General features: G+C 42.0%; 1 protein-coding gene across 2 annotated transcripts in view; it reads left to right on the top strand.

The window, feature by feature from the left end:
- The window catches only part of slc12a5a (solute carrier family 12 member 5a), a 107,483-nt gene that overhangs the window by 74,682 nt on the left and 15,929 nt on the right, over positions 1 to 16,872 (top strand). For both annotated transcript variants that reach the window (XM_030776493.1, XM_030776492.1), the window contains exons 2-4: positions 2,109 to 2,203; positions 2,574 to 2,705; positions 13,367 to 13,513. In XM_030776493.1, the coding sequence (XP_030632353.1) occupies positions 2,109 to 2,203; positions 2,574 to 2,705; positions 13,367 to 13,513 (374 nt within the window). The remainder of the gene's footprint in view (positions 1 to 2,108; positions 2,204 to 2,573; positions 2,706 to 13,366; positions 13,514 to 16,872) is intronic.

The following is a 16,872-nucleotide window of genomic DNA, read 5'->3' as shown; positions in this document are numbered from 1 at the left end:
GTTTAGTCAATGCTGGTGCTCGTTCAGGTCGGACGGTATCCGTGTTTTTAATTGGGACTCTCATGTGAGTGTTTTTAGTGGGGACTCTCTTGTTATTGTTTTTAGTGGGGACTCTCGTGTGAATGTTTTTACTGGGGACTCTCGTGTGAATGTTTTTACTGGGGACTCTCGTGTGAATGTTTTTACTGGGGACTCTCGTGTGAATGTTTTTACTGGGGACTCTCGTGTGAGTTTTTTAGTGGGGACTCTCTGACCTGTGCTGGTCCAGATTTGAGGAGGTGATTTCTTTGGCAGTGTCACTCTGATGAATTTCAAAGAGCAACAGACAACGATGAATATTTAAAAAAAAAAAGAACAGCATGTTCTTTGAGCAACTGTTAACTTCAACAGACATCCCTCATAGCTGTGTATCTTTGATGTGAAGATCCTAATTAATTTACAGTCGTTCCCAAACCGGCCACAGAGGTAAGGGGATTGGAGGGAAAAGAGCTTTACGTAAATCGTTAAGTGAGGGCACGGGGGAGTTAAAGTGAAAGAAAGCATGCTGGGATTTTGGCATGTCCTTTCCCATGATGAAATGGCACAGTAATAAGACCCCTCGGGCTGCGTGTAACGGCTTTACCCATGAGACACAGTGAGAAAAAAAACGACTGGCACTTTAGAACCCTCAGGGGCATTGTAACAACCTCAAACATATGTGTGTGTTATGGCTGCATGTACAGGTGCATACATAAGAAGCGCGTTTGAATGAGTAGACATTACATGGCTGTAGGTTCGCGAATGTATGTGTGTGTGTGTGTGTGTGTGTGTGTTCAGTTATGTTTTATGCATAGACCAGCTTGACAAAACTCAAGTCTGCTCGTCTGAAAGGGTCACCTTCCTCATCTCTGAGAAACAGATTGAAAGTCTGCTCTGTTCTTCTGTTGAGGTGGCTCTGTGTGCGTGTGTGTGTGTGTGTGTGTGTGTGTTTATGCACGTATAGCTTACTGCTTTTAGTTTGCGTGCCTTTCACACAGTCAGTTACTTGTATTTTCTATGAGGACTCACTAGGGCTTTGTACATCAGCAGGCACATGGACATATGTGTTTATGTGTGTCTTTGTGAGGTGTAGTTTTGTGTGTTTTAAGCAGATGTGTGTGTGTGTGTGTTAATCAGGCATGAGTGGACGTTGAGGACTCTTTCACCCCCTACAGTGTTGGAGTGCAGAAACACCCGTCACCACTCAACACTGACAAACTGCTCTAAAAATAGCCCTCCTTCAGTCCAAGACATGACCCCAGGCAGCAGCCAAAGCTAACCGCCATTTTAGCCACAGGCTGGAAGCAAAAACCAAACAGAGACGAGTTTATTTCAGACATCACAGATATCTGTAGGTGTTGCAACACGGGCTAGCAATCCTCCAAAAGGGAATAGTTTTTGTCTTCACCACACAGCTCATTTATCACTGTTGCCTCTAAAAGTGATCAGTGTTTCCGCTAATAGAAATGCAATGCACATGCTCTGTTCTTCATTGCCCCCTATAATGTTGAATGTACTTGGTAATTACATCGAGACTTCTAAGAAATGCTACATTTTAAAATACTAATATGTAACTGTTTGGGCTATTACAGTATTTGAACAATTTATGGTACTTCTCTGTAGTTTCTTGGTTTCTTGTCTTGACCTTCTAACTGAAGTCACTTTTTATTAAATATTGATTCACTAAGTACCGTAATGGGGGTTAAGTGACGGGTGAAGCAGATTTTCTCCTGCCCCATTGGGCTGTATTTGAAGGTGGAAGCTATTGGCATGTTCACGACTGCAGTAGTAATATGCATGTAATAACATTATGTTACATAGTAAATGTCTCTTTTAGATCATTAGTTACATACAGTACCTCTAAATAAGATCAGTGTCCCAGTCAAGCACACATTGTAGTGACTCTGTTGTGTAAATTTTGAGTTTTGGCATAGGATTTTTCACTGACTGCTAATGACTGTTAAACAGGTTTTTAAGTTTTTCCAGCTCTGCGACTGTTACTGGGTCACTGGTGATGAAGTCGGTGACTTTTTGAGTCTGAGTTTCTTTTTTTTTCTGTTGTTGTTTTTGTTGTTGTTGCTTGTCTATAGGAGATGGCAACCCCAAGGAGAGCAGTCCCTTTATCAACAGCAGTGACCCAGAAAAGAGTCAACAATATGATGGCAAAAACATGGCCCTGTTTGAGGTTAGTGCAAACACACATGCACGCGCACGCGCACGCGCGCGAAACACACACACACTCACACATACACACAGTCTCTCACACACACACAAACACACACACACACACAAACACAAGAGACTGAATAAAGGAGCTGACATCAAATAATGAGGATAATTCTTGCCTGAAGGTCACGTAGAGCACAGAGGCTGTCCCACTACAGGTTCTTGTCAGCATGTTTTGGGTTCATTTCAATAGAAAGGCCCTATTGACAAAAGTATGACTTTATTAACTTAGTATCACCACTGACCAAGCTTGTTATTAAAGAGAACTGGCATCTTAGTGAGCTCATTTTCATGTATTAACGTGTGTGTGTGTGTGTGTGTGTGTGTAGGAGGAGATGGACACCAGTCCCATGGTATCGTCCCTGCTCAGCAGTCTGGCAAACTACTCCAACCTGACGCAGGGTAGCAAAGAGCATGAGGAGGCAGAGAACAATGAGGGCTCTCGCAAGAAACCCGTACAGGTAACTCGTGACTGCAATCTGGATTATCTGTGTTATTCAACAGTAACCTTTAAGGATAGCCTATAACAGTAATCTGGATTATTTGTGTTATTGAACACTAACCCATATAGGTAGCCTATGACAGTTATCTGGATCACCTATATTATTGAACACTAACCTATACAGGTACGAAATGCCAGTAATCTGGATTATCTATATTACTGATTGGATTGACTGTTAACTCCTTAATAAAAAAAAAAACACACTTAACATTAGTCACAGCACATCACAGAGTACTAATCACATTATCAGTCCCTCCATTACTGAACACCAAGGACATAAACTGTTATACCAAACCCAATACAGCTTTTTCCACTCAAGTCCATCCACAGATCCAAGGACTATTACGGTACATTTTAGTAATCCAAGAACTCAAAAGGTCAAATCACGAAGTGTAATTATCGAAAGCATACCCTGACACCTGCAGGGTCAGTCAGCTGCTGAAGGCTTGATGTCTGACTTTTTAAGAACAGAACAAAGAACAGGAACCATAATTAGTGTCACTTTCATGACCGTGTAACTCGTGTGAATGCTGGGCCGGTGAACATTAGCTGTGTGATTTTTTTTTCAAGAACAGAACAGAGAACAGAGTAGTAATGATTAGCGTTGTATTCATGCCTGTATAGTTCGTGTGCAGTAGTGCTCTGAAAAGCAGGGGGAGGCTGGTTCCTCCTTAGCTGTCTTAGTTCATTCATTTTCAGACATCCTGTTCATTCAGCTTCCTGTTGCCTAGAGACTGTGGAAGACAGAACAAGGGTCACCGTACTGACGTTCCCCTCAGTCCAGATGACACATCTGTGTCTGCTCTTACCCTCTGACCTCTTCCTCTCTAACCTGGAAATGCTTCCTCCTGTGCCCTGTAAAAAGAGCCCAGACTCATTAAGGGGTCTGCCGAGTTTTCACCTGTCAGTTTCACAGCCTCTTTCATCACTCTATCCTCTCTCTCCTTTTTTTTCTGTCTGGCAGTCAGTTCCTCTGCTCTCACCTTTGGCCTCTCTCAGTTCCATTCCATTTTTTCCCTCTAACTCTTACTTAAAACTTCCTCAGTTTCTTCCCTTCTTTTCCCCATTAAAACAAAGCTGAGATTGTCAGCATTTTACTCCTTAGACCAGCTCCCAAAGGCTAGGCTATTAGTACAACTACCTCACATAACAATTCCAATTAAAGACTAAACATTATTTTAATATGACTTTATTATGTATCATTTTCCATTTCTGATAAACAAAAGCAATGAAATATTGTGATTAAGATTATAAATTTGTGATATGAAGGCATAAGTCCATGTCTGTACAAAAAAGGAGGGGGAAGAAAACAGAGGAAAAGAGATAGAGGGTGCATATTGGATTGGTCTCCTCTTCTCAGTGTACGAGAACGACGCGGCGAGGATCATTTTCTCCTAATTTCGCCCATCGTGCCTCTCTTAATTAGCTCAGCCATGGCAAGCAGCTGCTTCTCAATCAGCATCCATTTCCAAAAGGGTCAAATCTCCCATCCACATCTCAACCAATCACATCGAGGCACGCAAAGCAGTGTCCTCACCCTCTTCTTGCCGCACGACACATCCCGCTTTCATCGAGACCCTTTTGGGCTCATCTCCGCATCTGTTTGAGTCGCTCAGACAAGTCTGGAGCTCCCTGCTGTTCACCTACAACTCACTGAGCTCCACTGTAGACCACATCCTATTTACACTGAAACCCAACAAAGTGGTGCTTTTACTGTCCTTAATCCAAACTCTCCCTGGCCCCTGCTGCTTTTCAATAAGGGTTATCAACATATAAATTAATCTGGCCTTACATAACTCACAAGATAGACTATTTCAAATAGGCGTATTCAGAGACAGGCGGAGAGGAGGGATGGAGAGGAACGTCAGTCTGACACTGTCCAGTGTAGTTTGTTGGGGTTTTTTTTCTTTTTTTGAGTTTTTTTCCGCAACGATGGGAAACAGTGTGTACTTGAAAAATACATGTGTGAGAAATGGAAGGCAATGACTCTTCCATTTGGTTTCATTAGGCCAGGAGGGGTAGATCCTCCCTCCTTCATCACTCCTGTGTGTGTCATTAGCATTCTGTCCATGTTGACGCCAGAGAGAGAGCGACGCCCGTGGATTTGCGGATAGCTCTGTCCGTGGCTTGGCGGAGAGTCTCATCTTGATTAATGTTGTGTCAAGTTGCTGTACTCTTGCTCTTGGCCTGACAGCACTGATAATTGGGTCTAAACACAGATTCTACAGCTTAGGGAGGTTTTCAGCCTTTTCCCCTAATGCTGGTGAACATGAATTTTATCTCTTTTGGATACATGTGATGGAATATTTTAGCTTACATTCTGAGATATTTTTCTCTTCCTCTGTTAGCGTTCATCATGTTAATTACATGTCATGTTTTTGTCTGCGGCCAAATGCTATTGGTCACAGCACACACAGGTACGCACACACACACACACACACACACTTGCGCGCATGCTTGCTCATACTTTTTGTTTTTGGACTCTACATTAACATTGTTTATTTGCATGGTACGTTTCACTCGGTGCTATCCAAATGACCTCAGATGCAAGCACACACAAAAAAAATATATGTTGCAGTTAACCAGCAGGTCAAAAGAAAATGAGATTTTCAGACAGCTGGCAGATTGCCGACAATAATACTCCCCCAAAAAAGTCTGTTATATATGTGATTCATTTGTGCATTGGTGCCTGCTGGCTACACTTGCTTTATCACCTCACCGTATAGTCACACACACACATGCACACACACACTCTCTTGCCGTGTTAATCCGGACAGCCGCTGACAGTGGTATTCACTGCCCTTTCTTTTGGTTACTGTTGCTATGCTCTTTAATAATTTAGCCCACCTGAGCAGAAACACATTAGCGCTGTCAGCTTCTGTAAGAGCAGTCAAGCGTAGAGACAGTATTACAAGAACCCAATTCCCCCCTTTCACCCACTTAGTGCAGTACATCTCAAGGTGCCGCATCCAAGCCCCTTCTCTGTCCGTCTTTCTCTGTCTCGCTCTCTCAAACTCTCCTGCACTCTCACTCCATCACTCTTTATCTCTCTCTCTGACCCTCTCGCACACATAAACATAAACTCTCTCTCTCTCCCCCTCTCGCCCTCACTCTCTTTCTTTCTCTCTCTCTTCCTCTGTCTCTCTCTCTCTCTCTCTATCTCTCTAATATCTCAATTTTCTTTCTTCTTGTTCTGTTGTTCTGCCTTGTTCCTAGTCATCCCCTCTTTCACACTCTCTCTCTCTCTCTCTCTCTCTCTCCCTCTTTCTCAGGCTTGTAGCCTTTAGCTATGCTGAATTGCTCTACCGTTAAAGGTGTCATTCAGTCACAGATTACTGCCTGCCTGACTCACTTAGGGACACAAAAGAGGGATTGAAGTCCTGAAGTCCTAATCGGACAATCTAATGTTCCCTGCAGCTAAGACTGTTTATGTCTAATACTATTATTTTGCTCCAATAACCAAGTGCAAACTCACAGAGACAGTAATGACTATCTAAATATAGTGTTAGAAAAGCATTATGTTTGTCATTCGCCTATTACCATTGCACACTATCATTTTCTAATTAAGGTCAGATTTCTGTTTTGCTTACGAATTGCATTTTTTCTATGGGTAATAATCAGATATGAGTGTGAAATAAACTGATATGTGCATGTGTGACATTTTATTTGGGCATATTCTATGACACTGTTGAATGCTCAATTCTAATTGGCCCATGAGCGATTAGTGTTTCTGCTAATCAGCAGTAGCCTAAGTAATGACAAGTTAAACCACCTGATTACATGACTATGCAGTATGCACAAAAGTCCGCCATGTAGTTAGACCTATACTAAGCAATTCAGCACCTGCTGTTACCTGTGAAAAAAAATCTCTAACAATCTGTTTCTTTATTGTGTTTTATGGCTATCACCAAAATAAGCCATTTGTAAAGCTACGTAAGCTTGCTCGTTGATGTTTATGGTCGCTACCTCAATAGCCGTTGTTAGTTAAATGAATTTGGATTGAGTAACGAGGTGCTTGGCTTAGCAGAATGGAGCCAGCAGCCAGGGGTATGATGCTAACATTTTGTGACAGAGGCTAGAAACCCACAATTGCCATAATAGACAACTTAAAGCATTATGAGCAATTTTTCATAGAATAAGCAGTTTATTATCCCATTTGTAGTACATTCTCCCTTACTTATTATACTATTTTATCTGTGTTGTATTCAGTGTTTGAAGTAATGCCTTGCTTTAATTATATCCCTTTTTCTAGTAAGACAGTGATAAAGAAACCTGAAGCGAGAGACACTAGCAAGCTTGCTCTTTCTATCTAAAGTACGAATCCATTCCCCTCTGTAACTTATTCAAGGGAGAATCATAGCTCAACCCCCTGGGGCACTCCAGGGGTCTCTCACCTCCATCTGAAGCAGGAGGCAGATTGCTCGTAGTTATGCCAGGACCATCAATGTTTCACAGTAGGAAAGTCCCATAAGAACTGAGTCCAGAGCTCAGATAGATTAACTCAGGATTGTTATAATCCATGCATACAGTATCACGGTCTTCCGAGCCCTCTTTATGCTTAGGGAAGGTTCTGTTCATCTTTTCCTGTATGTTTGAATATCTGACAACACGTGTACATTAATTCAGTTTATATCACTCTTTAAGCATGTGGCACTCTTCACAGAAGCCTGTTTACGCTGTAATATCACTGGACTGTTATTAGGAAATTACCCCTATCCGGAAACTTTCTTATAGCTTAATATTAGAGCTTTGAAACATAATTAAGAAAAAAAAAACAATCCTTAATTATGAGAAATTTACCAGTAATTATAAGAATGTCTCGAGTTATGAGTTTGTAAATGTTTATTATGAAAAAGCACACTCTCAAAAAAGCATTCCCATAGCAAATCATTTTACCACTAATATTCATATTAGTAGTAATAGTAGCAGTAATAGTAGCAATAGCAGTAGTCACAGTAGCTGTGTGCATTTTTGGATCACTTAAGTCTTATTCCCAAGGGCAGTTACACTGACACTGAAGTTCGACAGCCATTTGAATTTTGGTAACCACTTAACACAAAGAGTGACGGCAGTAATATTATTGATGAAATAATCATCAGTAACAATGTCTATAGATTTGTAATAGATCATTCGTAATATTCAGTTGTTACAGAGCTGCTTCTATATTTATAAGTAAATGAAAAGCGCAGCGTAACCCTACGGAAGAAGATACCACTAATGAGAGGTCCACATCTGGACTCTAAACATCTGTGCAGGTGGGGCTGGGCAGTCGTGCACAGATTGTGTGGAAGTGGCAAGGTGGTAGGACAGAATGACAAAGAGGTGGCACATGGGCTGGCACAGAGTGCCCAGGCAGCTGGCGCTCCCCGCAGTCAGCCTGCCACACCTGAGCCAAACAGGCCCAGGGTCCTCCAAGAGCTATCCCAGGGGGCTGCTGGGCATCTGCCCACACAGAGGTGCCTGTGCTGGAACCTCCTGCAGCTGAAGGGAGAGGGTTGTTGCTGCAGCTGTAGGGAAGTGCCACAGGGGAAATCTCTCTCTATCTCTCTCTCTCTCTCACACACACACACGCACACACGCACACACACGCGCGCGCACACACACGCGCGCGCGCGCACACACACACACACACACAAAAGAACCGTAGCTCTGTAAGTAGTTTAAAATATGAGAAATATGAGTGTGACTGTACACCTGCTCTGGATGTGGGGAGTTCCTTGAATTGCTGTATGGTGTCCCCACAGACAGAATCAGAGCTGCTGTAACCAGTGACGAATAATGTTTACACACACTGTCATCTGACTAATGAGAGCTGGTTTCACTTAAAACTGCACTAAAGTGATCACTTTTGGCTCACTTTCTTTAATGAGAGACATCCCTGGCAGAACTTTCAAATGAAATGTCATAGCAGCCTGTTTTTACTGTGTTCTTTTGAGAATATTCTCCTGAGGGGTCTTGGTGGTTAAATTCCACTGTGCAGTTCTTTGTTAATATGTATATTGTCCATGTGACTGCGTTAGTATATAGACTATAGAGTTAGACTATACCTCATTGTGTTGGCACATAGAATATGACTATACTCCACTGAGTTACTATGTGGATTCTGAAAGTGGACTGTACTCTGCTGTGTTGTATATGGATTGTGGAGTATAACTATACTCCACTTTGTTACTATGTGAATTTCTAGAGGTTGACTATACTCCACTGTGTTGGTATGTAATTTCTGGAGGTTAACTATACTCCACTGTCTTGGCATGTGATTTCTGGAGGTTGACTGTACTCTGTTGTGTTATACATGGATCATGGAGTATAACTATACTCCACTCTGTTGGTTTGTGATTTGTGGAGCTCGACTGTACTCCCCACTGTTGGCATGTGATTTCTGGTGGTTGACTGTACTCTGCTATACTGGTATGTAGATTGTGGCTAAGCATGGCTTTGCTTTAATCAGGTATCTGGTATTACAGCCTGACCCTGACTCCACCTCACCCCACATTTCTGCAGTGACAGCACTTTTCCATTATAAATTGCTGATGGAATGAGAGTCTCTCGCTTTGCCAAGGTGGACTGGCTATTTCCATTAAACACACACCTCATGGGCCAGTGACTCTAATAGCATTTCAGTGTTCTTAATTGGAGAGATATTGGGGGGGGAAAGGAAAGAAAGAGAGAAGAGAAAGGAATCAAGTGAATTTGTGTGTTTTTTTAGAGTAGTATGTATTCACTCAGGGAAATTAAGATATTTCATTTGGTCCACTCCACTGGAGTACAGCTGACTCCAGAACAGCTCCTCCACCGCTCTGCAAAAAGAGGTTTCTTTGTCCCACATTTGAAGCTCCATATGTTAAAATTTAAAGAACAGTTTTGTTTTGTTAGTTTGTAAATATTTCCAGTTATTCTGAAAGTATGTTGTGTTACCCTCTGAATCAATGTCATTAAAATTCCAGTTAAAATTGAAAAAAAAAAACAAAAAAAAACCCTGAGCTATTTCCGTACCTCTAAAAATGCTCCGCTGTTTCATGCTCTCAATGCAAATTGTAACATTTAAGGAGCGAAGCTGGAGTCATCGTGTTAATCGCCGAAGCTGGAGTCACCGTCTAATTTCACTCAGACGAGTAACTTGGCCCAAAAAAGCAGCACAGCATCAGACAGAAACCTCTTCATCCGTTCTGAAAAGAAAGACGACAGGAAGTCTGAATTTAAAGAGCGGCCGGGCGGAGGGGGGGGGTGTTCTTTGTTAAGATCTGGGAAGCTGACAGTGACAAACACCCTCTCCCCACATGCTGAAGGGCGCATACGTGGGATCTGATTAGCATTAGCCCTGGCAGCACAAGCACAGTGAGACATCGCTGTATTAGGAAAAGAAACCGACAAAGACCAACGTTTTCCCCGCGCCGTTTCCACGACCAACTGGAGAGGTGCAATGCCCTGAACTTTGATTGAAAGCAGTGCTCAAAGTTGCACTGTTGTTCTGCTGATGCACGCACACACACACACACACACACACACACCCTCGAAGGGAAAACAGCCTTCTCTAAAGAGACTCTAGAGAAGATGCCAACCTTCAAATGAGTAGAGGACAGATTGAAACCTATTTCATTTTTATCTTTTTTTTTCTCCCAAGGATCTGGACTCGCAGGAAATGTCGACGGGAAAAAAAGCTGTCACAAACCACCTTCAGTCTACACATTATTTTTCCCATTACTGTTCTCAACACCTCTTATTGTTATATTTTTTTATTAGTTTTTAAAAGCACCGTCTACTTTAAAAGTTATTAATCATAATAGCACCTCAGAGTTTGAGCCGATGACTGTATAATTCCCTCACCTGTAAGGTTTCCTAAATTCGTTACCTCATCATAAAAATGTAATTATCATGTCACTGTTGTCTAGACCAGGTTTCTCCTAACACATTCTATTAGATTATATTAATACTAGAATTAATCCTTTGCTTCAGAAATCAAATTACTCGGCGCTGAATCCTGCATTTGCATGGTTGATATTAAATTTAATGGGAGGCATTATTCCGGCCTTCTTATTTATTTTCAGGTTAATTAAATTAAAAGTCTTGTTTCTCAACTCCCCATCTGCTGTCGCTTCAGGCCTTGCATTTGCTCAGTCTGATCTGTGTGTGTGTGTGTGTGTGTGTGAAAGAGAGGGACAGACAGAGCTCATCTGAAGTGTCCTAATCGCAGTCTGTCATCAAGGTTAAAAACATGCAGGATAAAGCGCTCTCTCTCTCTCTCTCTCTCACTCTCTCCCCCCTCTGTCTCTCTCTCTCTCCCTCTCTCTCACTCTCTCTCTCTCCCTGTCTCTCTCTCTCTCTCTCTTTCTCTCTCTCTCTCTCATCTCAGTATGTACCTCACAGACACTCTAAGTCCTCTCCTGAATGCCAAGCAGGTTCAGCCATTACATCATCACCACAGTCTCCACACAAACTAGACATGCCTGTGCTGGGAGGGAAGCCTATCTGCAGTATTCCCATCATGACATGTTTTCTCTGCAAATCTTTGTCTAAAGAACATTTCCTGTAGTCCTTTCTATGCATTATCTAAGTTCCTGTCTTATTCTTCCGGCTGTTTTTCTTCTTTTGATATGTCTCTCTGTACTTGTAGAAGTGGAAGTATTGCTCTCCTGTCTTTGGTTGCCTTTGTGTGACTGTGTGTTTATTGTTGATGCTGAAGGTTACTTGTCCTTTTTTGGACAGTGCATCACTGGCAAACATGAGCGCAATTATGTTTTTATTGGCGATGTTGTCCTTGGGCAGTAAAGGTACATATTTCCATTATGTATGGGGTCAACTCAAGTGTCCTTCAATGCCCGCACACAAACACACACTCATACACACACAAGCACACACACTTAGACCGTAAAACTCATGATCACAGTCTTAGTTTAACCAAGACAACATTTTATGACAATGTTTTGATTTGTCCATACAAAAAAAAGCCAGGAAAACAAATATAAAATATGTCCTGGAAGGTGTGAAATTTTATGGCAAATCAGAACTGTAGTTTTGTCTGACTCCCATCAGCAAAGCAGAGGTGCTTTGCCTAACTTTGAAAGCTAGACCAGGCATTAACAAAACTAACTGAGTAAAGAAAGTAACTACTGACATGCTCCTGTTACATCACAGCTAGCAGCGTAAAGAACACTACTATTTACATGGCTGCAATTACTAGTTATTATTTAGTAATGCTTCACAACGCTGCTCCTGTAAATCAGTGAGTATGTCTTTTTTTATTATTCCTGATACATCCTGGAGTCAAATAGCTGGTTCTGTTAGAACTGAATTCAACTTGTAGATGGACTGTGTTAGTATGAACCTATACGTGTCTAATCAAGCGTGGACAGTCCAATTGCCTGTCAGCTTAAAAATCACTGATGCTTTCAGTTTAATATGAGAGAACAGAAGGAATCTTTTTATTCTCCTCCCTAAAAAGATGTTCACCATATTCATACAGCCATCATGACAAAAAAAAAAATCGTGTAAAATCGTGCACTTTTTTTCTTGGGGTGAAAGTCAGTCAGAACCCATGAAACTGAGAAACATCTCTGTACCAGCAAACCATCATACACAGACACACATAGAGTGATAATCTCCTGCTTCCTCTCCCCCTCTTTCTCGCTCTCTCTCTCTCTCTCTCTCTCTCTCACACACTCACACACATATATGTACCTACAGGGGGTGACCAGTTTCGATATTAGAAACCAGCATCCTTCATCTGTCAGGAGGAGAGATTCTCCATTTATCATACAGGCACATAGACCTTGTGTGTTACAGTACCATCACCAATCCACATACACACACATACACACACACATACACTCATGCACACGCACACACTCGGACATACACATACACACACATGCACATGCACATGCACATGCAAACACACACACACACACACACACACACACAGTAACATCAAAGGATTATGAACTGTCTTGACCACTGGTCCTGCGGTTGTGTTTCCTGTGCTAAATAGCTGTGGTTGGTTTTAGGTGAGAGGTAACTGAAGTTTATATTGTATTTTCTGTGATGAGTGCTTGTGGTTTCAGTCTTTGTTGTCTCCAAGGAGAACAGGAATGGGCTTCTAGTATGTTCAGTGCTTCTCTCTGTTGGTTGCTTATCTTCCCTGTCTCTCAAAGCTGATTAAAAACATGTCAATCCAAACAATTCATCTCCTTCGTCATGAGTGGATCAATTTCCCCCTCTCTCTCTCTCTCTCTCTCTCTCTCTCCCTCCCTCTGTCTCTCTCTCTCTTTCTCTCCGTCCCTCTCTCTCTCTCTCTCTCATTTTCCCCCAGCACAGCATTAATCAAAAGCAGAGAGATTGTATTATCGTATTTACAATCAGTAGATTAAACCCAGAACAGTTGCACACTTTCATATGCACACACACACACACACACACACAAACACAAGCACATGCACACATACAGATGCACAATGTTTGTTATTCTGACTGATAAACAATGTGTGATACTGTTTGATAACTATGATAGAACTGTAAGTGCATCTGCATCAGTGAAAGAAATCTGTCTTTCCAGGCATTAATCTAATATATTGTGTGTGTGTGTGTGTGTGTGTGTGTGTGTGTGTGTGTGTGTGTCCCCAGGCTCCTCGGATGGGAACTTTGATGGGCGTGTATCTGCCCTGCCTGCAGAACATTCTGGGAGTGATTCTGTTTCTGAGAATGACCTGGATGGTCGGCATAGGAGGAGTCATCGAAGCCTTCGTTATTGTACTCATGTGCTGCTCCACGGTGCGTGTTACACACACACTCCACAACACACACTCACGCTTCACACTGTCGTCATGGAGAAAAGCTGCTTACATAACACTGTATGGAGTATTTAGCCTTCTCTGAGATTGTGGCAGGAGGGCAAAACAACACCTGAGAAATCTGAAAAATTCATCTCATTCTGTCACTTTATGTCTTAAACATTTATGATATTTAACCCATGGGGCCCATCCTTATCATTATTTTATCTTTTCTGCTTCATTTAAGGAAAGAGACTTAATCTCTTCCGCTGATGGACCACTCATAATCTCTCCCACTGACACTGCACTGTGTCATTAGCAGCAGCCGATAAAAAGACTCTCAACACTTAGAACATTAACTACCTGTCCGTCTCTCTCTCTCTCTCTCTCTCTCTCTCTCTTTGTGTGTGTGTGTGTGTTACCATCTGGAGTGTACATGCATACTGTGAGCATGTCAGTATGCATGTGTAACAATTTCTCTGCACATGTGTATATTAACATGTGATTTGAAAACTAGCACGTGTGTGTGTGTGTGTGTGTGTGTGTGTGTGTGTGTGTGTCTGTCTGTCTGTTTGTGTGAGTGTAGTCTAGATTCTCCTGTGGATGAACTATTTATAGAGACAGTCTTTAATTCCTCAGTATAGCAAACCAGCTCCCACTCCTATATCTCTCACTGTTCACAAACAGCCTACATACACACGCACACACACACACATGCGCGCGCGCACACAGACACTACCCCACTCTTTTCTCTGCTCAACACATACACTCACCCAGAAAAAAAGGAAAAGAAAAAGAAAGGAAAAAAAGAGAAAATGTTCTCTCTCATATTTTCATTGTCATTCTTTCCTCCTAAGATATGCGGATTTCTATGATACTGAAACACGGGGTCAATTTCATTTCCAGTTCCATAACGGAGGCAGAATTCATGAATAGATGGAAAGCTGGGAATTGCAAACAGGCATTTGGTCCAGTTTAGTCCCTCTGAATCCCAAAAGGGCTGTGCAGTGGCTGGGTGACTGAAACAGGATTGTGAACAAATTCAAATGCATGTCAAATTTGTCAAGATTAACCGCAAAGAAATTCATAAGGATGAGGAAGAAAAGATACACCCAATGAAAAACAAGCAGAACACAGATCTTATATTTCTGTGGCACTGCTCTCTGTGAATCAACCTGACATGTCACAAACAAAGCTTTTTTTCATACGACATTTACATTCATCTCTCTCTCTCTCACACACACACACGCACACTCACACACACAAGCGTTACAGGTTCAGAGCTGTGCTATGATCCTCCTCCTGTTCTCCTGAGCCCCTTACGTAACATACACTGCCACCCCCAGAGAAAACACGGAGCAGAGAGGACCAGTGTCAGGCTCCACTGAAATCACTCGCCGTCTCCACGGCCTTTCACTTCCATTACCATCATTGCTTTTACCATTTCCCTGTAGGACTCCCTCACCCCACAGAGAAGCACACAATCACTAAAGCATGCTACACTACATGTACTCATCCATTACCAGCTCTGGTACAAACTACTCAGAACACGAGTCTCGCAGGAAAAAGCTCGAGGAGACTTGAGGAAAATGCATCCTTATAACTTATAACCATCCGCTCCTCTCTTTCGCTTAATTCTTTTCAGTTTTGTGTTATTTTTCATGCTGTGCCACATTTAATGATTCTTAGCCATGTAGAAACAGCATAGATTAGTGCTCATTTCTGCTAAACATAGAGGAGGTTTATACCTTACATCCAAAAAAGTTTTCAACTCACCAAGCACAGTCACTAAAAGCATCTCTCCCATGTGTCAGCTTATGTCACTGCGAAACATACAGCTCCCCCACCCCCTTCTATTTTTTCAGGTCAGTGAGCAAATAAATGCTAGCATGTCGCTAATGCTAAAGTGTCGCTAGCAGCCTAGTTTTCATTTGACTTTTGATGGTTCCCTGAAGCCTAAAACCTTATTTTGGAAAGGATAGTAACTTCTCAGTACTTTCTTAACAGTTTTGGCTTTCAGTCACCCAGAGAGAGAGAGAGAGAGAGAGAGAGAGAGAGAGAAAGGAGGGGCTATCATGAATGGGGTTTTTTTTGTTTGGTTTTTTGTTCCTCTTAGTGCTGTTTGGCATTTGGCAGCTTGGAATGGCTGTTGAGAACACTGTTAGAGTACCATTTGAAGAGATCATAGCCTTAAGAAATGGCCAGATCCCAGCAGTTGCCAACAGGTCTTTAAAGATTAAATAATATTACTTCTGCACTTCTATAGAGAACATTGAGAACTCTGCTCTCTCTCTCTCTCTCTCTCTTTCTCTTTGCTGAGGCTGAATCAATGTGTTCCCAGTCAGAGTGTAAATAGCACAGTACAACAGCTCTGTTTGGCTTGTTTGGAGAAGATCCAGTGTTTAGACTGTAATTGTAAGGTCTGAAATACATAAAGTTTCTCAGAGGAGAGTGAAGCGTGTTTTCTGCCCATGTTTTGAGAGTACTGAAAGCTGATCTGTGCAGGATATTTGTAATAAGGGCAACGTTTTGCCTGGTAAATATAGCAATGCGTAATCAAGTGTGTGTGTTTCTGTGTGTGCAAGTTTATTGTTTCAGTGTGTATCTGTGTACACATGCATTCGTAAGGACACTTATCACAGTTGAAATGCTGTATGTGTAGAGTGTATACGTGTGTGTATGTGGCTTATATGCATATGTGTGTGTTTGTGTGTGTGTGCATTCGCACGTACACGCGCGTGTGTATTTGTGTGTGTATTGTTTCAGAGGGTATATGTGTGCATATCCATTTGTAAAGATAATTGTCACAGTTGTCATGATGGATGTGTAGGGCGAGTGCGTGTGTGTGTATGTATGTGTATGTTTGTGACTGCGTGTGTGTGTGTGCATGCATCTGTATATGCATGTGTGTGTGTGTGTGTGTGTGTGTGTGTGTGTGTGTGTATGTGAGTGTGCACACATGTGTATGTGTGCGTATGCACATGCATTTGCAGGAGCACGTGTCTAACCAAGCAGCAGCAGGACACTGCAGTTTTGTATTCAGATATTAACAAGGCAGATGTTGGCTGTGGCTAACGTGTCGTAGCATGGTCTCTCATGGCAACAGATTGCCTTGGAACCAGAGGAAGCAATGAGGCTTTTTATAGACATCACAGCAGAAAGTCATCGTTCGAAAAAGACTCATCCTTCCCAATCCGTGTATAAGCCTTTTTTAATGATATATTAATGAGACATTTGGAGATGAGCGGTATCGTCATTAGCATATGAGTCTGGACATGCATGCTAAACAAACCTCTGTTGCCATGGGCCTTGAGAATTAAATGATTATCGCCTTTCTTTGTTTTGTTTCATTTTGTTTGT

Source organism: Chanos chanos, chromosome 6, assembly GCF_902362185.1.
Source record: "Chanos chanos chromosome 6, fChaCha1.1, whole genome shotgun sequence".
Taxonomy (NCBI): domain Eukaryota; kingdom Metazoa; phylum Chordata; class Actinopteri; order Gonorynchiformes; family Chanidae; genus Chanos; species Chanos chanos.
The sequence above is the reverse complement of the archived record's forward strand: the minus strand, read 5'-3'. Positions and strand labels throughout refer to the sequence as shown.